Source organism: Penicillium taxi (assembly GCF_028828555.1).
Source record: "Penicillium taxi strain IBT 34144 chromosome Unknown utg000005l_segment0_segment0, whole genome shotgun sequence".
Classification (NCBI taxonomy): domain Eukaryota; kingdom Fungi; phylum Ascomycota; class Eurotiomycetes; order Eurotiales; family Aspergillaceae; genus Penicillium; species Penicillium taxi.
This window is the reverse complement of record NW_026643207.1, coordinates 1,275,140-1,298,151: the sequence shown is the minus strand read 5'-3', so window position 1 is coordinate 1,298,151 and position 23,012 is coordinate 1,275,140. Positions and strand designations below refer to the sequence as shown.

At 45.9% G+C, this 23,012-nt stretch overlaps 8 protein-coding genes across 8 annotated transcripts; 5 read left to right on the top strand and 3 right to left on the bottom strand.

Moving 5' to 3' along the window:
• Window positions 1–276: 276 nt before the first annotated feature.
• On the top strand, window positions 277–2,639 carry N7495_007826 (uncharacterized protein; the record flags this gene model as incomplete). The annotated part of the gene is made up of 5 exons (XM_057210477.1): window positions 277–551; window positions 630–1,384; window positions 1,439–1,859; window positions 1,922–2,213; window positions 2,277–2,639. The coding sequence occupies 5 exons, from the start codon at window positions 277–279 to the stop codon at window positions 2,637–2,639; spliced, it is 2,106 nt and encodes a 701-aa protein (XP_057060020.1).
• A 464-nt stretch (window positions 2,640–3,103) lies between these two features.
• Window positions 3,104–4,915, bottom strand: dbp5 (ATP-dependent RNA helicase DBP5; the record flags this gene model as incomplete). Its single annotated transcript, XM_057210476.1, has 6 exons — window positions 3,104–3,397; window positions 3,462–3,662; window positions 3,719–3,956; window positions 4,015–4,512; window positions 4,577–4,748; window positions 4,837–4,915. The coding sequence occupies 6 exons, from the start codon at window positions 4,913–4,915 to the stop codon at window positions 3,104–3,106; spliced, it is 1,482 nt and encodes a 493-aa protein (XP_057060019.1).
• A 283-nt stretch (window positions 4,916–5,198) lies between these two features.
• On the top strand, window positions 5,199–8,012 carry N7495_007824 (putative actin polymerization protein Bzz1; the record flags this gene model as incomplete). Its single annotated transcript, XM_057210475.1, has 6 exons — window positions 5,199–5,213; window positions 5,435–5,569; window positions 5,630–5,656; window positions 5,736–6,395; window positions 6,450–7,560; window positions 7,618–8,012. The coding sequence occupies 6 exons, from the start codon at window positions 5,199–5,201 to the stop codon at window positions 8,010–8,012; spliced, it is 2,343 nt and encodes a 780-aa protein (XP_057060018.1).
• Window positions 8,013–10,898: 2,886 nt separating this feature from the next.
• Window positions 10,899–11,747, top strand: N7495_007823 (uncharacterized protein; the record flags this gene model as incomplete). The annotated part of the gene is made up of 1 exon (XM_057210474.1): window positions 10,899–11,747. One exon carries the CDS (start codon window positions 10,899–10,901, stop codon window positions 11,745–11,747), a length of 849 nt encoding a protein of 282 aa, XP_057060017.1.
• Window positions 11,748–14,303: 2,556 nt separating this feature from the next.
• Window positions 14,304–15,671, top strand: gel1 (1,3-beta-glucanosyltransferase gel1; the record flags this gene model as incomplete). The annotated part of the gene is made up of 1 exon (XM_057210473.1): window positions 14,304–15,671. One exon carries the CDS (start codon window positions 14,304–14,306, stop codon window positions 15,669–15,671), a length of 1,368 nt encoding a protein of 455 aa, XP_057060016.1.
• Window positions 15,672–16,430: 759 nt separating this feature from the next.
• On the bottom strand, window positions 16,431–17,518 carry N7495_007821 (hydroxymethylglutaryl-CoA lyase; the record flags this gene model as incomplete). The annotated part of the gene is made up of 2 exons (XM_057210472.1): window positions 16,431–17,025; window positions 17,082–17,518. 2 exons carry the CDS (start codon window positions 17,516–17,518, stop codon window positions 16,431–16,433), a joined length of 1,032 nt encoding a protein of 343 aa, XP_057060015.1.
• Window positions 17,519–18,481: 963 nt separating this feature from the next.
• N7495_007820 (mannosyltransferase complex subunit MNN9) lies at window positions 18,482–19,671 on the bottom strand (the record flags this gene model as incomplete). The annotated part of the gene is made up of 2 exons (XM_057210471.1): window positions 18,482–18,502; window positions 18,556–19,671. The coding sequence occupies 2 exons, from the start codon at window positions 19,669–19,671 to the stop codon at window positions 18,482–18,484; spliced, it is 1,137 nt and encodes a 378-aa protein (XP_057060014.1).
• A 914-nt stretch (window positions 19,672–20,585) lies between these two features.
• On the top strand, window positions 20,586–20,951 carry N7495_007819 (beta-lactamase/transpeptidase-like protein; the record flags this gene model as incomplete). The annotated part of the gene is made up of 1 exon (XM_057210470.1): window positions 20,586–20,951. The coding sequence occupies one exon, from the start codon at window positions 20,586–20,588 to the stop codon at window positions 20,949–20,951; it is 366 nt and encodes a 121-aa protein (XP_057060013.1).
• Between the last annotated feature and the right edge of the window lie 2,061 nt (window positions 20,952–23,012).

The window sequence follows — 23,012 nt, the reverse complement described above, 5'->3', positions numbered from 1 at the left end:
CGAAGATGGATGGTGTTACGATATACCGGAAAAAGAGAAGATGTGACGGCTGGCCTGAGGATAGCTCTATCCAAGAAGAAAAGGGTAAATACTCAACGCAGCGACATCCACTTTTATACTGAGTGCTGACGAATCATGATGTTTGGTTATTTCTCCACTTTTAAGCCGGAGTTCTCGGCGTTCGAATTATGGACGGACTAGCGAACCCCGAATAAAGCTTCAACGTCAATGATATCATGCAGGAGACATCAATCTTGCTAATATAGTATATTTTCAATGAGGTTCGTCTTCGACTTTGATACTTTGAATAATGATTCTCGGTTAACTCAGATCAACAGTGCCCGTCGACGTAACGGCAAAGCTGCCTCATGCGAGCCTTGTCGACTGGACAAGGTGCGGTGCGACCACGCATTACCTGTTTGTACCCGGTGCAAGCACCGTGGAATTTCATCTCGATGTTTTTACCACCCGGCACCGCTTACTAAACGCCAGGGAGAACGCAAATTCCCATTGGCAGAAGGTGTACCTTTTGACCGCACTGCAGCGTCAACGTACGTGCATTTTAAATGCTTCAACTTCAAATTTGTCCGTATAAACACATAAGAAGTCAATCTTAACATGAAATCTAGTGTGTCTAAAAACTCTCAACCTAACAAGGAGTCTTTCAATTCTGAATTGACTGCATCTAGCGGCCTTGTACCAACAGCTGGGAGGTTATCCCGAAAGAAACCTATCTTATCCGGCTATTTTGGCCCTACAAGCTTTGTTTCTCCCTTGACAGATGCAGTCGATGTTGACCTAGCCTCGGATAGTCAAAGTTTAGAACTAGAGGCCACACAGCGTGTCCTACCTCCATATTGGGTACAGAAAATTTCCGAAATATTGTTGACTCTCGGTGACTTTGCCATCATTGAAAGCCTCATTCGGGATTACTATGTCCTAAATCAAAGTGCTGTTATACCAGCACCATTCGTGTTGAACAGTTTGGACCCTCTGAGAACTATGTGCAAGCAATGCATTTCAATCAAGAGTCTTGATGATTTAACAGCGAGCATTACCGTTCCCATCATTCAGAATACTGCTGAAATATTCTCAGTCCCTCCTTCAACAGCTGGGAAGGACTTTCATACTCTATTCACTGGCTCATCAATCCGGCTGGAAATTATTGGGGTTATATGCTCTCTTGCTGGTCGTGCCGGATATCATGGACTATCTCGTAGTCAATTGGATGATCCAACAGTACGATCGCAGTTTGCACAAAAGATGCTTGCAGCCAGTGATGCTGCTCTGTATATTTGCAAGATTTTAACCCCACTGAATGATCTAACGATATGGCTGGTTTATGAGAATCTGCTGCTCTCAGACATAGTAAATGGCGACTCCAGTGAGTTGATTCTTGATTACACAAATAATTTTTTGGCGTCTAAATTGGATATAGGTCCTCATGGTTGGAACCGACTGGGTGAGCTTTCTACTGACATATTCGCTCTTGGCATCCATCGTGACTTGAAAAGCTCAAGCGAGATGCCCGAATTTCTTCTCGAGTCTCGTCGCCGGCAATTTGCTGCAGCATATCAGCTAGATAAAACCATTGCCACATTTCTTGGCCGACCACCACGGATGCCGTTACGATATACTGATTGCAGGATGCCCCTTGATATCAGCGATGAAGCGCTTGCAACCGAAGATACAACCTTGACTTGTTTGACAGAAGACCTTGATTCAAATAATTGGAATCTACAGCCCCTATTTCAGCGATCATCATGGATAAGAGTACGATTTATCATATGCACTTTTCGTGATGAGGTTCTTGAGCTCTCACTGCAGAGAATGACACCTGAAATCACCAATTCTCTCAAGTATGGATCCTTGTCACCATTTCCCTATCATTAACTTCCCTAGGAATGCTGATAATATGCAGTGATATCTCCTGTCGCTGCCATGTAGCCTGGGAGTCACTACCTCCTCACCTACGCTATACTCCAGAATGTTGGAACAATGAATCTCCAGTAGTAGTGTGCCTGATGCTCATCATCTCTTTTCTCGCATACCTCTATAATGAATTCCTCGTTCAACGTCTGTTAGCAGGGAAGTACAACCCCCACGGAAGTAAAGCCCTGTTGTCCGTGAGCGCAAGAATTCTTTCAACCGTCCTCACCTTAGGAACACAACGCGAGCAGATGCTCGATCTTCGACCAGATTTTACATGGACTGTATGTACTTTAGGTTCCTTCCAAGAAACAGTCTACCTTGCTAAAATTTCCGAATTTTGTTAGATCTTACTCTATGGGTTTCCAAGTGCGAGTCTCCTGATCAAAGCCCTACAGCACCAAAAGAGAACAGGAGAGACATTTCTCTATGAAGGATCGAGGTCGGCTTTGATTCGAAACCTAAGCGTCTTCATCTCCCATCTTGAAACTACTGTTCGCCCTGATAATGCAAATTATGCTTTGTTTCAACGGGCAAGTCAGGTTTTCTCGAAAATTATCGATGAAATTTTAGAACCGGAGACCGCTATGGTGGATTCTGATCCTACAGGTGATTCTCTAATTAGGATTGATCAAATGAATAGTGTCGATGATATGGATCTATTAAATACGATGGACTTTGGGGCTGTATTCAATCAATGGCTCATTTGAAGGGTCATATCGGCAAAACACCGCACTAGCTACTTGTGTTTTCACTCGATTTTTGAAATTATAGACCTTTCTGGAATGTGCCAAGGTTTTCATCGAACTTTCGAATGTTTAGATCGGCTAGGACTCTCATCTAACTTGCACTTTCACTTTCACTTTCACTTCCCTACGTGGTGATGTTTCTGATTGAAGGAAATTCGTCTAATCATGGATATAGATAAAGCGACTCTCGTAGCAAGCAGATACATGGTGGATTGACCCGACAAGAGCGGAATTGCGATACGGAGTGAGATACAAAAGGGTTGCATAATAGTTGGTGGTAGGTCCCTAGTGCTCCAGACCTATCAACCCAAATCAAGAGGAAGAAAGAGAAAATGGCAAAGATGGGGGTTCGTAACTCTTCACACATAAACGTGAGGCGGTGACCTATGACAGGCCAGTCATCAAAGAGAGAGTGCATTGTACACCTAAATCTGGCCACCAGCAAAGTCGGAAGCGGCACGAGAACTTTTGATGACCTTCTTGAGGAAGTGAGCAGTTTCATCCCAGTCAGAGATTTCAAGGGATGCAATTTCGACTCCGAAGTGGTCCTGGATACCCTTCATCAACTGCCATTCCTCACGGTTCGAAACTAGAGTGATGGCAACACCAACACGGCCGAAACGTCCCGTGCGTCCGATACGGTGCAGGTAAGTCTGGAGGTCGGGCTGACGAGTACGACGACTTTGGCCATTCTGTTCAATGTACAGCTCGGGGACATCCTGCATGAGACGTAAATGTTAGTTGAAATCGATAGAATATTAGACTTCTCGAGGGTGAACTCACGTAGTTGATGACTAAAGAAACGGTCGAAACATCAATTCCGCGGGCAAGGACATTAGTAGTGATGAGAACTTTAGCAGCACCAACACGGAACGCATCTATGACGGTGTCACGTCGGGCACCCTCGATATTACCAGTCAGACATGCCACAGCATGGCCCTCCGAAGTCATGCGTTTTTCAATCATCTCAGCAGAGGCGCGAGTCTAAAACTTGTCAGAATGATATGCCAATTTGAGATAGTCTCGAAGATTTTTCTTACAGCGACAAAAATAATCGAAGACCCAACAGTAAGGGTTCCGTATAGGTTGACGAGGCAGTCGAACTTCTGCTGTTCGGAGTTGCAATCAATGTAGAGTTGCTTAATCCCTTCAACGGTCAACTCTTCATGCTGCAGAGTAATCTCGTTTGCATTAGGAGCAAATGTGTGAGCATATGAAAGAACGTGATCAGGGAATGTGGCCGAAAAGAGAACGACTTGAACTGTTGAGGGAAGAAATCTGCAGAATGTGAGCGAAAGTGTGCGATGAGGTTGAATAACTATAGCGGGTAACTTACTTGCGCACGCGCAGGCACTGATCACCCAATCCCTGCTGATCCATCATGTTATCGGCCTCATCCAAGACCAGAACTTTGATGTTGGTTGGGTTCAGGACCTTACGTCGGATTTGCTCCAGAACTGTACCGGGGGTACCAACTACGACGCTGACTTCCAACAGTTTGGGACGAGTAGCGATTTCGGTTGGGACTGACGTGCCGACAACCAAGCCATCAACGAATTGACCCATAAGTGAGATAACACCCGTAATCTGACGAGCGAGCTCACGAGTGGGCGCCAGAATCAGCGCCTGTGGGGTGCGACGTGCCTGCTCAGTCGAAAGGTCAAGACGGCTAAGGACGTTGAGAGTGAAAGCGGCAGTCTTTCCAGTACCAGACTGCGACTGTCCAATAAGGTTCTTAGGGGGATTGCTCATGAGGAGAGGCAGTGCGCGTTCCTGCACCTTCGAGGGCTTGCGGAAGTTCATAGCAAGGAGACCCTTGAGGATGCGCTCATCACTACCGCGTCAAATTTGTTAGCATGTACATACATAAGAAATATCATATACCTGGGGATACATACAGGCCAAGTTGATCGAATGACTTCACAGAGAACAAAGGGTTGGACGGATCAGCCTGCAGGTCACTGAGCTTTACATTGACCTGGTAGTCGGGCTCTTGGAGCTGAGAACCAAGCATGCCTTCGCTGGCGCCATCGACACTGGATTCGGTGTTGGGAATGGGAACGGATTCTGCTTGACATGAAGCACATAGGTTAGCCCATTGTATTCTGAAGAGGTAACTACACGACCACAGTAAGTCGCGAGGGAGCTTAGGACATACCAGTCTTAGACTCATCTGGCTTGGTGACGCGGTCGGCCAGAGAGGTTCCAGCCGGAACTTCAGTAGCCTCAGAAGACATGATGCTAATGAAAGGAAAGAAATGTTAAGGAAGAAAAAAGAAAGAGGATTGGAAAAGGCGAAGCGGAGGAGGGGGCCGCGGCGAATGCGGCGGGGTGAGGTTAATGTGAACAACAATTTTCCCCACAACAAATTCCACTCACGAAGTAAATCCGAATCGAAAAAATCAAGAAAGTCGAAGTCAATGAAAGGCTTCGAGAATGACTACCAATGGGAATGGGTGGGGGAATACAAGGCGGAAAAGATATCAATAGGATTAATTCTCCGCAAAAGAAGAAAACAAAATGACGAACCTCGAAGTAAGCCACTAAGCCTAAATAGGATAAACGTATTGTTACGGTATGAAAAGAGACACATTGCTAGTTAGCTCACCAAGAATATTGGGTATGGTATTGTCACATGCACTTGAATGCCCCCGCCTTCGAATTGCGTATCATCTATCTCTTGATACCCGATTGAACTTCTTCAATTATCTTCGAGCTTTATCAGAATCTCTAGTGAACAAGTCTAACTCTTGTAGTTGGAGGGTCCTATTCCCGCCAATTCCGACATCCCTATCCGGGTCTTTCTTTCAGCTTATGAGTGGCATATCCCTTTGCAGCTTAACCCAGCCATGGCAGCAGACGTGGCTCCCCAATTTGGAGCGGAGTTAAAGGTAGACCCGCAATCAGCTCTAAATTGCGTCGAGATTACTAAAGTTATTGGTCTCATATAGGATGCCTTCAAGCCTGTGAACTCTTGGGTATGTTTCCGGCATCGGTTCCCATCTTATCATAGAACCATGTTGGACCGAAGCTAGCTAATGCATCTATGTTGCACAGGTATCGAACGGCATATCTTGGCTGGAGGAAATCCAACAATTCTACCGGGAGCGCAGCGTGATTGAAAAAGAATACGCATCCAGGTTGACGGCGCTCTGCAAGAAATACCAAGATCGCAGATCGAAGAAGATCAGTCCATTGAGTGTCGGCGATACCCCCACCCTAACACCAGGATCACTCGAAAGTGCCTCCCTTACAACATGGGCTACCCAATTAAATGCTGTCGAGTCTCATGCCGCCGAGCGAGATAAATTTGGTACAGAGTTGGTCACCCATGTGGCCGAGCCATTGAAGCAAGCTGCGGTTCAATATGAGGAGATTCGCAAGTGTCACGTCGATTTCCATGCGAAGCTGGAGAAGGAACGCGATGCAGCATATGGGGAGCTCAAGAAGGCCAAGGGTAAATACGACGGGGTCTGCCAGGAGGTTGAATCGCGGCGAAAGAAGATGGAATCTTCCTTCGACCACGGCAAAACCAAAGCGCAGGGCGCTTATCAACAACAAATAATGGAGATGAATAACTACAAGGCATGTCACCAGCTCCTATGGCTTCTTACGATCTTGACTGACATTCTACAGAACCTTTATCTTATCAGCATCAATGTAACCAACAAATTGAAGGAGAAATTCTTTCACGAATATGTTCCCGAGGTTTTGGATGTGAGTTGAAGCCTTACTTCACTCAACGACAGTACTCACCATTGAATCTTTCAGGGTTTGCAAGATCTCAACGAAACCCGAGTGACAAGATTGAATGCATTATGGACTGTTGCTGCGCAGCTCGAACAATCGTCACTCACGAACAGCACGAGCCTTTTCGCTAATCTTCTGGTTGAGATCCCTCGAAACAATCCTAGCCTGGACTCTATGATGTTCCTCCAACACAACATCACGCAGGCACAGGAGCCTACAAATGTGGGCTTCGAGCCAAGTCCTGTCTGGCACGATGATGCGTCGATCATCACCGATGAGGCTGCTAAAGTGTTCTTGCGTAACATTCTTGGAAAAAGCAAGGAGCAGATACGCGAGCTACGAGTGGAGGCCGACCGACAGAAACGTGAAGTTACAGCTGGCCAGAAGATTCGGGAGAATATTCAACAAGGCAAGGACAACCGCAATGAGGTCGATATCGTGCGATCTATCTTCCGTTTACAGGAGAACTTGCACGATGTAGATCGCAAGTGGCTTACTGCCGAGGTCGAAACATCTACTATCATTGCTGTCGCGGGAGACTTGTCTCTAGGAGCCAAGAACCACAATTTTCGATCTCAGACGTTCAAGATACCCACAAACTGCGATCTTTGCGGAGATCGTATATGGGGTCTCTCAGCCAAGGGCTTTGACTGCCAGGACTGTGGATATACTTGTCACAGTAAATGTCAAATGAAAGTACCAGCAGAATGCCCAGGCGAGCAAACAAAGGAGGAGAAGAAGAAGCTTAAAGTGCAACGACAGGAATTGGCCGGTACTGCGCCACCAGCCATCGATCTCGAGTCTTCTGCGGCTTCAACAAACGCCCCATCACTTACGCGCCAGAACACCATGACTTCTCTTAGTTCCGAATATGCTGCTAGCACAACCCGGTCGCTGAACCAGTCCACTCCCGAACACCCGGGAGAAACACCCCCTCCCGTCATGGAGAACAAGCCCGTATCAGCTAAGAGACGTGTTTTGGCTCCACCCCCGACGTCGTATGCACCGCCTCCCATGGAATCTAGCTCACGATCCAAGTCGAGGGGAAAGATGCTATATGCGTATCAGGCAACTGGACATGATGAGGTTACCGTGCAAGACGGAGATGATGTGACCATCATCGAGTCAGATGGTAAGTCCTTCTAACCAAAGAAAATAATCCATGCCTTTTATCTAATATAATTGGTAGACGGATCTGGTTGGTTACGCGTTCGCTTCGGTTCCAACGAAGGTCTCGTCCCAGCCGCCTACGTGGAGGTCGCACCAATTCCATCACCGGTACCGTCAGTTAGCCCTGGTCTGCCCGATCGACCCGGCTCAACCTACTCCAACTCCTCAGCCTCGGTAGCAGGGAGTTTGGCGGCAAAGCGCGTGGGCCCAGCTGTGGCACCCCGCAGAGGCGCCAAGAAGTTGCAGTATGTAGAAGCCTTGTACGACTACGAAGCTCAAAGCGATGCGGAATGGTCAATGGCAGAGGGTGATCGATTTGTGCTGATCACTAGAGATACTGGGGATGGGTGGGCTGATGTTGAGCGTGGCGGAGTCACGAGAAGTGTTCCTGCAAATTATATTCAAGAGGTATAGAGCATGAGCCGATATATGTGTATTTAACCCAAGTACGCTTGTACAGTATATATGGACAGTAGGAGGATGCTTCTCACACTTTCTCTATTGCCATCAATAGCGTTTTTCTTTTGTGGTACTCTCAGCATACAATACCTCAGCAAGACCCTTGGAAGCCATTTTTAATTGAATCTTTTTGAATTGTGTTTCTCGAAATATTCCGAGATTCTGAACATACACATGATCCAGCGATATCATAGCTTTGAAACAGCGTGAGTGACCTCTCGCTTTACTCTTATTTACATCTCATCCGTCTCATCGTCTCACGCCCAGTCATGTCTCTCACTCTCATTTTTACTCTCTAGACTGTGTTTAATGAAGGTCCAGTGAGCCACTAGTGGGCCTCTGGAGGTAATGATGGGTGTGTATGAACCTACCCTTCTCGCTACAATCTGAATAATCGCAGAATTATAAGATATCTGGGTGTCACACTCTATTTTTGATTAAGCCTCTTAACTCAAATGAGGATAGCTTCAATGATAATGAGTTACACTATAGCTTTAGAAAGCAGGTCAAGAATGGCTTCAAAGTAGATATTCCTCTCTACTTTGTAACGCTTGCCAATTAAGCACGTCATTCACCCGTCCTCTCACTCTTCTCAACTACCCAAGTTCTACAATCTCTTATTTTTTGCTCTAAAAATCACATTTTACACTTTACTGATTCATCTCACCATAGAAAATTAACACATGATTTCGATGACGCACGCCATCAAGGACTCGTCCAGCAAATTCTGGAAAAGTACCCCAAGCTACAGTTGGGAGTCTGCCGATCGAACCTCATCGTTTCTTAATCAGGGGGGTCCAATCAGAAAACATTGAAGGAGTCTGATGATTCTGAATCATCTACGTCAGGAAGTTAAACGGACAGTCCGCCCTCAAGCAAGCGGCAATTCTACGACTTCCTGAGCTTGTGGCTGCAGATGTTGTGACAACACTAGTAAGTATATCATCAGAATGAGTTTCTATGGAGGCATTGTAATGCTAGTCTTAATATCATTTGAACTCTAAAGAAGAGATGACCAGCTCTTCCCTCTTATATCCCTTGTCAGCCCACCCTCGAATCCCATTCCCGTCCATCCAGCATCACGATCACGAACCCCTTTTCTGAAACGCACCAATTAAAGTAATATGGCTCACCTGTGTATATAGGGGCCTTCGAGCCACCTACGTTCCGATGCATCCCCTTTTTTCAAGGGGGCGGGCTTTTCGAGATGGCGTCCCATCTGCTCTGCTTTTCTATTACGGTTACGCATGTAAATAAGCTAAAATGGAAGGGAATACTGTCAGATTTTTCAGAATAAAACTGCCGAGTATCTTGACATTTGCCCTGCGCTATGCAGCGCCTTATCTGATAATAAGTCTCAAATACCGCATATAAGGAAGTCTCCTTGTGTTTTGAGTGCTCAAATCTATCTCTCACACTGGGGACTGGCTGTACTAAACTTGATACAAGAGTGACTCATATTAAAGACGGATCGAAATTTGGAAAACTTGGAATTGTATATTAGTTCTAAAAACCTTGGAAATACTACCGTTCTGTTCACTCTTCATCGCGAATTTAAAAGGAACTGAACGCGTTTTGTGGCTCTGCACGCTACTTTTGAATCTTGCGCAGTTTCCAGTCTTTCGGAGTTTACAAAAAATGATCCAGAAATAGACTCTCGAACTAAAGCCTTTCCTCCATTTTCAATTGACGAAAGTGGGGCCTATCAGGATTAACTGTGGGTCAGTTAAGGAACGGGCCGAAAAAGCTTAGTTTTGAGGGCCCTGACAAAAGTCCTAGTAGTCCTCGATATTCTCGCCATCATCACTCACCATGACTAGATTTGACGATCAAAATACTTCCTAGGAGCTCTATAATCCATATCACCAAGATCACATTGAGAAAATTATCCATAATGACTCCCGACTCGAGATCAGAGTACGCCGGATGGGACCTTTCCACCTTTCGTTTGCCGATAACTCCAATCTTGAAGCTTGAGCGCACGCGGAAGATAGTGTTACAATGCCCATTTGATATATAGGAATGGACGATTGCTCTTCTGATCTCTTCTAATTTGGCCGGAATCTGCACGTATCTCCGTGTGTCCATTTAACTAAACTGCATTCGTTCCTTCATTGGGAGCGGAAGCAAGTATGCCTGGGACGAGCCGATCTATAGTGTGTTTCTTATGCTCTGCTTCTTATTATATAACTCATAAGCTTACTATTGCGGATGGTGTGAAAAACTGGTACGTCGATAATGAATATGAATATATGGAGAGAAAATTATTCTAATCATAATATCTTGAATGCTCTAGAAAGAGTTCAAGTGAGGAGACCTCCTACTGACCGCAGCCAGCCTACTGTTGAAGTGGCGTATATTATTCCACAGAAATTTATCAAGCCAAAGGACTGCACTTCAGCTAGCCAAATTAGGCAATATTTGACTCGGGTTTCGCTGGGCAATTTCTGTGACGACTCTGTTGAGGAATGAAAGAATAAATTATCCCCGGGGGTAGAGAATGATAGGTATGAACCTTGAAGCTTTTCATTTGCGAGACATCGTATAAAATTTGACCAGGTCTGTGATCTCATCACTACCAAGGTACATTCCTAGGTACCGTTTTTTCTATGCATGAGTGGGGCTTTCCTATCTCAGGTGCCGCCGCTTTTATGAGGGCGGTCAAAAATCTTAGGCACATGATTGATTAGCAATAATTAAGTCTAACCGAGAAAGTGAGTATGGAGAAAATGGGGCTAGCCGCAACTTCTACATCCACCTTCCATTTCTGGAAAGATCAAATACATCCATTTTAGGAAAGATCAAGTATCTCCTCCTTGGATTCTAACTTCTCAGCTCGTCATGGGCTCTCTTCCAACTCAACTCCGCTCCCTGGGGCCAGACCCAACCATTTCGCTTGCGAACATGCGCTCTGTGCAAAAGGCATTCATCCTCGTCCAGAGCAATATCCCATCCAACGCTTCGCCATTCTTGGTGTTGACGAATGTATCGGAAAATCTTGCACCAGAGCTCTGGAAACTTCTCGAGGCCAGAAACCCCGGCTATAAATTAACGTCATTTCTTCAACAAAAGATAATCCATATCAGGATGCCGACATCACAACACGAAGGCGCAGTTATTTGGCTTAGTAGCCAGGTAGCCCGATGGCGCGCTGCAGGCATTCTCACTGTGGCTGAAGAAAGCGAGCTCTGTTATGGAGGGAATCCGATGATTGCCATGATTCAGCCACCCTATAGGGGCTCCACAAAGATTACAGATTTCGCGATTGAACCGTTTCAGTCTCCACATCAGTTGCCCACAATATCCATGGAGGTTGGATGGAGCGAGTCGTATCCCAACCTTGTGGCTAATGCCCGCCTACTCCTGGAGGGCGGGGCCCCTCACACACGGAAAGTGATACTTATCGACTTAGAAGACACCCGTGCGGGAGTTAAAGCAGACTTCGAGATTTGGCAAAGGGATGCAGCCGGAATTGCCAGATGTATCGGCAGCTGGGATATTTTTCCAGTTCCACTGCCTGGAACCGCTCAGTTTCAACAGGCGGGGCAGCCGTCCCTCCTTCGTGGCGATATTTTCGGTGCTTATATCCTAGCAAACCGAAACCCACTAGATAATCTACCGCTCAACCTGACTGAGCTCCGCCGTCGACTTACTCGACATCTCCTAAAGACTGGCCACCACCCTGTGTAATGACCAGGTGATTTGAGTCTTTCTCGCATTCTCGCATTCTACCCTTTATTACTCTTTACTACTCTTTACTACTCTCTTGCTTCATTTCTTCTTTCTGTTCTGTTTTACTATCGCTCAGAAGCATCATTAGCGCACGTATTAAACCCATTTTTATTTTCATCTTCATATTCTTTCTTTCCTTCTTTCCTTCCTTGCTTTTTGTTTCTTCATCAACGATTCCCTCTTTTGTGATCGTCTATTACTCGGAAGAATAGTTAGATCACAATCATATCGAGCTTTCTCTTCATACTTTATATCTCGGGGACAAGATGCGGTCACGCATACACTATGACTAGTCAAATAATATGGATAAACCACCTGTTTGATACGGTCATAGCTTTGAGGTGAAGATTCTCTTCTATTCATGGGAATTGGTAGCTGCGGGGCTAACTATTATGTGTCAAGTCCAAGGAAAAGGACATAACTCAGATTCTGTTATTACAAGTAGCATTATAGTTTAAAGGACTTCCAGCTACCCCTTCCATTCAGACTTCATCATTTGCTTCAAATTTGAAACTCATATTTCAAAATGACTCGAGCTAGAGAATATTTGCGAGCTCCTCAACATTCGCGAACTCCCCAGTATCCTCTAGTTTCTGATGCCACCACTTCTCCTGTAAATTCTCAGACGAGCGGTAGTTCCATATCAAGAAAGAGACAGAAGTGATGGAAGCAGAAATGCAGCCGAACGTAATGAGTAAGTATTCTATTCTAAGCCGTTCTAGGGAGCCTGATGCTAACAAAGTATAGAGTTACGCCAATAATGGTGCCATAATGTTTTAGTCAGCTACTCCAAGAAAACCTCCAATAGCGTCCGTTCTAGTTGAGCTTGTCGGGATAGCTCAGAACGCCCAGACTTCGCTGGAGAAGGTAGAATATACCCAACTCTATAATGCCTTACTACCTAGGTGTGTAAAGCTGACCTCTGGTATGAACACTCTACTGTGGTATGGCACAGTATAGTGACTAAGTAGCTTAGTCACCTTCCGCTATTTCCCCAGATCAGCTGGGAATTAGAATATCATCTTCCTTCACCCCATTCAGAACATCTGATATTCTCTACTACGTACGTAGAGACCTGAAGGTAACAGGTCAAGAAGAGTCTTAAAGAAGCTATCGAAGGAGAACGTAAACAAGACATTCCGAAGAAGGGAGGGACCATTTAATAATGATGATTATGAGTGGCTGCCAGAACTGTGAAGAGCTGTTAGTGCATCGGCTAGGTGGGATAAACATCATGTTTCAGATCTATTCAGCATTTCAGCCAATCGGGAATCGATGCTTCGTTCTGTAAGACTCCAGTGAATTTTGTTCAATTACTCATCTCAGCTCTACATAGCTTAGGCAAACATCTGTTCTTACGTCCCCGTAGATTCCTCGAAATAACTAGTCATTTAAGGATCATCAGGGATGGAAGCACGTGGATGGGCCAGAATGGCCCAGTCAATCCTTAGACCTTCAACCTTAATCTAAGTAAGGGTATTCCTATCTGCACTGGCTCTCTTTCATTAAAGAAACGGGCTATTTATTATGCATTGTGATGAAACTGGCGAAAAAGTACAGAATGGGTTCAGGTAAAGTGAGTGATATCGGGGGATAACACGCCACCCGCTATGAATAGATTAGGTAGGGTTCTAGACTTAAGAGTACAAAGTAATTGATTTGAATACGTCCCCACACTTGATCGGATTGTTTCTACTGCTGTAGACTTATTGAACTTCTGGCTCAATTTTGCATAGATTTCTAGTTCATCCCTGTAATTATTGTGATTGGCTTGAAATAACTAACTATCCCTGACGATCATAAGTTCTCCTGAGAAAATGGAAATTGAAAGTGACAAACACTTCGTCACCGCCAAGAAAATCCAGGGTCTCGCTTATACTCCGTAATCTTGGCTGTATTTGGTATTTGTATTTTATCTCTGTTCTCTTTTGGTCAGTAAATAAAAATTACATCTAAATATAGAGAAACAAACAGGAAAGAATTGAGAGAATTGGCTTTGTTTCATCGGACAAGCATACACTTTAAGACAGTAAGAAAGGATGTGATGAAATCAGGGTCAAATTGGCCCACCTCCACATCATATCCATAAATACCCACAGTCAAGCCCAATATATCCACAATAAATCCACTTCTGATTTGAAACGGAATCCCTTACAGTAAGATCGCCGAGTTGGACTGGTAATTATCCAATCATTTACTATAATGAGTTCCACTATGCGCACAGTCTTTTTGCCGTGTCCCTTCTCTTCTTCCCTTGGACGCCACCTTGTGTTGATCAAACTGGGGCTGAGTAAGAAGAAAGGACGGATTACAGAGTATAACACACTGTAATCTCCCCCCTTACCCATCCCTGCTTCTTCTTTCCTCCATCCTTCGTTCTTGCCATTCCTTGGTCTTTACATTCCTTGTCCATTCGTTTGCAAGGGTTTTCACTCGTTTCATACATTTAACTCACACGCGTCTTCCATCCATCCATACCCGTTTTATTCATTGTTTCCTCAGTTATCAACCATAATGAAGGTCACAACCTCCCTCGCAACCCTCATCCTGGGTGCCTCTACTGTCTTGGCTGCCCCAGCTATTGAAGAGAAGCGCTCCAGTGTTACCCCCATCACTGTCAAGGGTAACGCCTTCTTCAAGGGTGACGACCGCTTCTACATCCGTGGTGTCGACTACCAGCCTGGTGGTTCTTCGGACCTGGCTGATCCCATTGCGGACGCAACCGGCTGTAAGCGCGACATCAAGAAGTTCCAGGACCTGGGCCTAAACACTATTCGTGTTTACTCTGTTGATAACTCCGCCGACCACGATGAGTGCATGAACGCTCTGGCAGATGCTGGCATCTACCTCGTCTTGGACGTCAACACTCCCAAATACGCCATCAACCGAGCTGACCCCAGTCCCTCGTACAATGATGTTTACCTTCAGTACATCTTCGCCACTGTCGAAATGTTTGCTAAGTACGACAATACCCTCGCTTTCTTCTCCGGAAACGAGGTCATCAACGATGGTCCTTCGTCCAAGGCTGCTCCATACGTCAAGGCTGTCACCCGTGATCTCCGCTCATATCTGAAGGGTCGCAACCTGCGCCAGGTCCCCGTTGGCTATTCAGCTGCAGATATTAACACCAACCGTCTCGAGATGGCTGAGTACATGAACTGTGGTAGCGATGACGAGCGAAGTGACTTCTTCGCCTTCAACGACTACTCGTGGTGTGACCCCTCTTCCTTCACCACCTCTGGCTGGGATCAGAAGGTCAAGAACTTCACCGGCTACGGACTGCCCCTCTTCCTTTCCGAATACGGCTGCAACACCAACACCCGCAAGTTCGAGGAGGTCAGCTCGCTCTACTCTACCGACATGACCTCTGTCTACTCCGGTGGTCTGGTCTATGAGTACTCCCAAGAGTCTAGCAAGTATGGTCTGGTCTCCATCAGCGACGACAGCGTCAAGGAGTTGGACGACTACACTGCCCTCAAGACTGCCTTTGATAAGACTGCCAACCCCAAGGGTGATGGTGGCTACAACAGCACCGGTGGCGCCAGCGGTTGTCCTACCAAGAACGCTCCCAACTGGAACGTTGACAGCGATTCTCTTCCTGCTATCCCCGAGCCCGCCAAGAAGTATCTCACCGATGGCGCTGGCAAGGGTTCGGGTTTCAGCGGCAAGGGCAGCATGAACGCTGGCACTCAGTCCACTGCCACTGCCACCTCTGGCTCTGGCGACGTGACTGGCAGTGCTAGCACTTCCTCCAGCACTTCCACCACTTCCACGGGTGCCGCTCCTGGTCTGCAGATCCCTGCCCTCACCATTGGCCCCATTGCCGTTGGCCTAGTTACCATTCTGTCGTCCGTCTTCGGCGCCAGCTTCGTCCTTTTGTAATACCCTCAGTCTCCATTTGCATTCTCATAAGAAGCCCCCCTCTTCTTTGTCCCTGATGATTTGTGCTTCTTACTCTGTTGTGGTTTCGGCTCTATTTTTGTCGGTATGATTCGAGTCGATTTTAAAGTATCAAGGTATTCAGGTTGGAACATGTACATCGGCCTGGTACCAGTTTTTTTCATTCTTATTGAATACAACTACTTCTTGAGGTACTTCATAATATTATTGCATAACATCCCGCCCGATTGTACAGTCTAGACTCAATGTTTTTGCTTTATTTGTGAGTATTTCTAGCCTAGCTTCTGAACCCTGGGTCACAGTAGGCCGTGTACCTTCACCGCTATGTATGGTTACCTCGTGCCATCATGAAACAAAATTCAGAACGTCGACATCCTTGGCTTCTTCCTAGTAGCACATGGCTCGAACGTGTAAACAATTTTTCCTTTATTAATGAAGTTGTCTCATGTTATTCACGCCCTAATGAGTCGGGATTCTAATCCTTTAGCGTCGAAGCAGAACTCGTGATGGCTTCACCACCCAGCCCAATGCAGGATCATTTCATGTGAATTGTGACCCTGAAAGCGTTGCCCCATCGCCCTGGCAGGCTATTCTAAGACTTGATCTTTGAGTTGCAGCGTTTCGTCGAGTCCCTCTCGCTGGCTGGTGTGAAATTTATGCGACGATGTTGTTGAATATGACCGAAATATTGGAAATACAAACTGGCGCATTTAAACACTCTCGAGATCCAGCACTGTCCTCTCATCGCAAGATCTTAAGATTCACACCAGAACGATAAAGCCTCAATCTTTTCGCCTCAATGAAATCCCAAGAGATAGTCAAATCCCCATGATGCTCCCCAAGGAAAGCCATCTCTTTTCCCAAAATCGCAGGACCAACACGACTATGATTGACCGTTCCAAGAAGCCGCGAGATCCAATCACCAGTAACGGCCAATTTAGCCAAGTCAACGCCAGTCTCAATGCCCGCGTTATGGAACATATACACCACATCTTCCGATGCGACATTTCCCTTTGCGCCAGGTGCAAAGGGGCAACCACCCAACCCACTGACACTACTGTCGAACACGCGGATTCCGCACTGATATGCTTCCCACACATTGGCTACAGCTTGGCCATACGTGTCGTGGAAATGGCCAGCCAGCCTGTCGGGCGAAATGCCATGGCTTATCAGGTATTTCAAGAGCCTGCGCACGTCTGCCGGCGATCCGATGCCTAGCGTGTCCCCTAGACTTACTTCATAACATCCTGCGCCTAGAAGAGCCCGCGTTGAGCGGAGGACGGCTGCTGGTGATGTTTCACCATGATATGGATCTGAGAAGATACAAGAGACGTATCTACAGGAGTTAGCAGTTGACTTCGAAAGATCCATGCTCTACATTGGTTCCCGTACCCTCTTACAGCGATACAAGCCTTCGTAGCTAGCGCCACAACTCGGTTAACCCGCTCAATACTCTCAAGCACCGAGCAGTTGATATTCGCCTGACTAAAGCCATCCGTAGCGCTGATAAAGACCGAAATCTCCTTGACGCCATACTGCATCGCAATCTCAAGTCCCTTCAAGTTAGGAACAAGCACCGGGAAGCGCAGAGGCGATGTTCGCAGTCGGTGTTGAATCCCCGTGTCGCCGAGTATATCGCGACAGTCTGCTAATTGCGGCACTGCTTTCGGTGAGACGACCGATGTCATTTCGATTGTGCGTAGCCCGCTGTCTTCTAGGCGCTGGATCAATTCTAGTTTTGTCGTCGTCGATACGGGGCTTTTGTGGTTTTGTAGGCCATCTCGTGGTCCTACTTCTACTATTCGTACTGTCGGGGTTTGGCTTGTCATTCTGCGGCTGGATGGTCCGGATAGCCGACGAGGCGTAAATCACAAATGGTATAATATATGTCATAAATCATAAATCAGTGACACGTTGCGAGTGCTCGTGGAAAAAAATCGCCTTATATGGTTGCAGATAGGTTACACCTCGGTGTTTTGTTCCTCGGATCTTGAGTCCAAGTCCGGAGGCCGAGGTTAGATTTCCGACGTAATTGATATTGATCTATGATTCGTGTATTCCACTGAATGAAACCCTACAAGATCAGTTTCTTTAAATCTTGATTCATTCACTCAATGATTGTCTGGTTAGGGGCTATACCTAAATAAAGCTTGGTCGGCGAAAATCTGTCAACTCTGATATATCTAGAATAGCCTTATATTGTCCGGTGAACCCTTCAATAAATACATGGATCTAGCAAGCATGACTCTTAGTATCTATCAATGTCAAAACTCTGTTGTCGATTGCTTATCCCGTACACAGGTAACCTCCGGGTCTTTGTAAGAGTGAAGTGAGAGTGGAAGTGAGAAAAAGCCTAAGAGTAAGACGTGGACTAAGCGTGTGACAGTAGCGAATCTTGAAATTTTGAACGGTCAAGCACACCGTGAAGCACGAGAATCCGTAGCAATGACATTTAAGAATTATGTATATATCTGCGCAATTCCAGAGTCGATAGAAACCAAGCCTGATCAGAGGTTATATGATTTGATAAAGTACAAATCTCATAAATCACCACCACGATAAACGCCTACCATCGCGAAACATCTCATCATACACGAATTGAATTGGAAATGGAAAGCAGGAATGGAAAAAAGCAAAACATTCCTATAGGATACGAAACTGGAATGGCCTAAGAACTCAAGACGCCGATGGATGGGTTCTGCTTATTATCACCTTGATAGCTTGGCGAGGAATATTCAGGTCGGGCGCACAGCGCGCGACGGATGCAAGTATATTCATTCAAGAAATGGAGATCACTCGTTGTAGTGGTAGACCTAGTAGTCAGTTAGTCAAGTTCATGTAAGGGGGTAGTCAGGTGGAGCCATACAAAGTAATCTGGTAGTCCAAAGACTTGGTATCCGAGTCGACGGGCCATCTTGGCAAAGCCTTCTGTTTCAACGAGATGAAAGAAGGGGAATGCGGGAAACATGGCTCCGTCGCGGTGCACATCGGCCTTAACCATCAATGCTGTTCCACCCACTCCATCTAGAGCGACCATGCGGTGGGGGTCTAGGTTCTCCATGTCGGGTAGCTTCGCCATGAGTGTGCGGTACGTGGCCATTTCGGCGTATCCCTCCAACAGAATCTCATCGGGGCCCATATCGTTGGCTAAATTCTGAGCCGTGTCGCTGTCGATCCACGAGTTGTAGTCGTACTCCCGGATATCCCATTTCTGCTTCTTCGAGTCATAGTACCGCTGGAAACAGTTCGGCACGATGACGGGCTGGTCATGACTTGTCAGGTCTTGAATGAGCGAAGCCGGGGTTTCGACAATATCACCATCCAGCCACAACACCCACGAGGTCGCCGGTCCGAGGGTCGTGAATAGGAGGCTGTTTCGGGCCAGACTCATTGATTCGCGACGTTCCTTCTGAGCCGCCATCTGGTGCCGGACCTTTTCATCCTGCGATGATAGAGGCGGCTCAAAGTCTTGTCGCAGGATGGTGATGCTAGCAAAGCGGTCATCGATAGGGCCGGATTGCGTGCGCGAGATAGCTTGTTCCAGCGCCAGAACGGCCGTGTTTCCGTCCTTTGTCTTCGGGGCGATGAAGCCCAGTGATATCAGATCATGCGGGTAGCTCAGTTTCTCCAAGTTCTCCCAGTATTCTGTGTAGAAGCGAGCGAGCGGAGTGAGGATGAGGATCCGTTCGCCATTTGCGCGGGCGGTGCTCGTGCTGGTGAGATTGTTCAGATTGTAGTGGACTACGGGCGGGGCAGCCTGTACACCATCGCTGCGGATGGGCTGTGATTTGAGAAAGGGCTTCGTCGGCGGTGAGAGAGGGTGCTCAGCGGCATTTTCTTGTCGTTGACGCGAGGATGCTGCGGAGGCGGAGGCGGAGGGTGTGGAGGGGGAGAGCAAGAAGCAGATTAATCCAAATGCCAGCAGAGCAGCCAGGATGAGGCTGGTTGGACTCGTTCGTCGCATTGATATTGCGACGGCCATAGCCGTTCCACCAATTTATGATTGGTGAAGTTGTATATGTGTAGGGAGTTTGTCTGCGGCGGCAAAACGGTTGATCAATAAGGTTAGATGCCTCAGGCACAACAGGTTCTGGACTCAACACAGCCTCCTAGCCTCACAAGTGTCTTCCGAGATGTGGTTTTGGAATAAAAGACTTATAAGTAAAATTCCAGAGCACAGAAGATGGATAGTATTCCAGGAATGCATGACTAAATTTCCCCTTCTCTTTGCCGGAAAGGGTTATACCAGGTGGCTCACTATGCCATTATACTACGGACCTCGGACCAACCATTTCGATCGCGATCTACCAGACCAATGGCAGATCCCATGGCCCTATCAGAGGTCAATTACTTGGGGCTTTTTCGAGGAATTCCAGAAACAGCTGAGGTGCCCATGCTGACCGAACGCAGCCAAACATTCCAGAGCACGGACAAGAAGGCCTTGAGCAATTGTAACGGAATTTATATGCAATGGCTGTCAAATAATCTGTCAATGCTTCATCTGTGTATATGGCCTGCACATTTGGAGTTTCTGGAGATAGCGTGGAGAGGTGGAGATTGCATTCTTTAGTGTTTATCGCATCAAATGTGCCGAGAATGATTCCAGTGGCAGAAACTCCACTTTTCTTCCAGGGTTACAAACAAGGTCACCATGGACTAGTTCAGAAACAACCTTGGAAGTTAGAAAACTCAGCGATGAACAAGATGTGAAACTTTTCGTATGGTTTATCATTTTAAAGTCATGTTTGGTATAATAAAAAATCACAACTATCCTTCAATAAATGCGCTTGGCTCGATAATACTTTTAATTTAGCTTTCTGTCCCGTAGTATATCAACCGATATTTAAGAACTAGTAATTACTTTGAATTTTTCCTGGCTTCACAGGTATCCTAATCATGGCAGCTATTCAGGAGATCCTCTACTCAATTGTCCTTCGTTATGGAGGACCAGGTGGCGCTATTGCTGTTATCAAAGTTAGTGAGCTTGTCGCACAACGAGTTTGGGGACACGCAGATATGGACAAGCGCATTGCGATGACGTCGGAGATTCAAATGTCGATTTGCTCTATCTCTAAGCAGTTTATATGTGCATTGCTGTTGGATCTAAAGCGCAATCCAACTGCAGCTATGGCTGCCAAGGGGAATATTGAAGATCAGTTCCTAGAGAAATTCAACGCGTTACTGAACCCAGCTCTCACCAAGGACACGGGATTGACTCTTAAAAATATATGTGACACGCAGTCCGCCCTGCGTGACTACTGAGCTATAACTACACTACGGAGCGCAAAACCAGAAGGTGAGTTCCTAGTATATCGAGACATTCCCCCAATACTGGAACAGACCAAATCCTTCCATTTTCAGCCTGGTGTTGTTATATGTTTTGTCATTGGATGTCGGCTTGCGAGAAGAGTGGAATTTTGAAGATCCGGTAGTTGCAAGTGGAGAGAATATATCTACATAGCCTATAGCATCTATAAGATTCCACGGGCCTTATTCCGGCTTAATTCAATGTTTGTGCTCACTTTTACTTCTACTTCCACTTCACTTTAACTTTACTCTCTAATTCTGCTTTACTTTACCCTAGATATTCACTGCCCAGGCACTTTAAATCACAATTGCTCTTCATGCATTTATCAATATTGCATCAATCGCTCATAATATCTATCATACCTAAAACCGCGATGGCCTCTTGCAAGCCAGTTGTGCTACTCAGAGGGTCCATCGCAGATTGACTAGAACCGGGGCACATACTAAACATCCCGTTCGGTCATTACCAGCGGATATAGGAGAAGATATCCCAACCGTATCATTACGCCCACAACATCTCCAAGGAATAGTGAGTAGAGTGATATAGTCACGAAGGCTATACGTGTATATATACGTATATTTATCTATAATATTGACTATAGACACCTGTAGATATCCAGTTCCACAAAGAAAGCTAAAACGACTGCGATAAGTAGTCTTCCGGAAGAAAGAGAAAGCGTTGAACGAACAGGGTTGGCAGAAGAGATTTCGCAGCTACGAGAGCGCCTAGACACTGCTATCTCAGATAGTGGAAATCTCATATCTAGGGCAGAAATTCAAACTACATTAGTTGGTATCATTCCCGCCGCTCAAGGGTTTATAAGTCATTTGACGACAGCGATGGGTGAAAACGAAAATGCGCAGCTCTCTAGTCAGCTGCCGTTTTCCAATATGATCCAGGACACATGGGTTGACGCAAATGGTTCTTTTAATCTATCGAATCATCCTGAATAGGAGCAAGACTTCATGTTTCCTCCATAGAACACATAAGGCCTTTCACAATTCAACTCCTATGTTCATATGCCTTGAGACTGGACCAGTATTTGACAGCCTTTAGTCGCAAAGCTCATTGCATCTTTCCCACTTGATGTACTTTCTTTCTATATCTTATAGTTCAATTCAATATTCTTCTTTTTCCAATAGGTTTAATGATATATATCTTTAGGGAATGGGTACTCAGTTCGCCATGAAAAATGCCTTGAGTAGTAAAACCGTTGACTAATTCTTTCCACCATTTATGGTACATTATTCTATAACTATCATACCCGTTTAAACCGACAGAAAACTGTGTTAGGAATGTACGGAGCTCTGAAATATTGAGATGATATAGAACAAGTTTGGGACCTCGAGACTGGCTCTGTTATCATTAGCTCATAATGAATGACTAGATGATATTATGAGTTACAGCATGGATCGAAATCAGTTTTCTTAGGCCAATATTCTCTCTTTTGATCAAACGTGTGAATTCCGCAATTCTCGAATGCATTGGATTCTGCTCAGTTGCTCTATAGCTCTATAGGATGCCCTTCGATTCAACAACCCATATGTTATTCACACCTTAATCACGCGTAATGTTTGAGGTATTTGGTTTTTCATCACGTTTAGCTACTTCATAGGCCTAAGAAAGGTGGGATTAAGTACAATCGTCGGCTTTAGGCATGGTGCGTGGAAGATAATTGCTTTGAATAGGTTGGTGTTCAGAATTGGCGGTTATGGTGTGGCACGCATACACTCGACGCGCGAAGACACTGTTATGCTTATTTTTAGAGCGACTCGCGTGGCAGGATATTCTGTTATTATTTGTATTGGTACCAAACCGTAACGTAATTGATTTAATATAATCCTTAACTCGAAGAGATTTGACCCGCTGACATACATCGTGGACGAGTAATGTTGCGGAAATAGTCGCAAAGGAAGGTAGCCATGGCCCTAAGCTCCCAAGATCCGCTTCGCTGCCTACTCTAACCATATTTAGTCTATCCCCGGCCGCGACCGGTGTTAGGGCTCGGAAAGTAA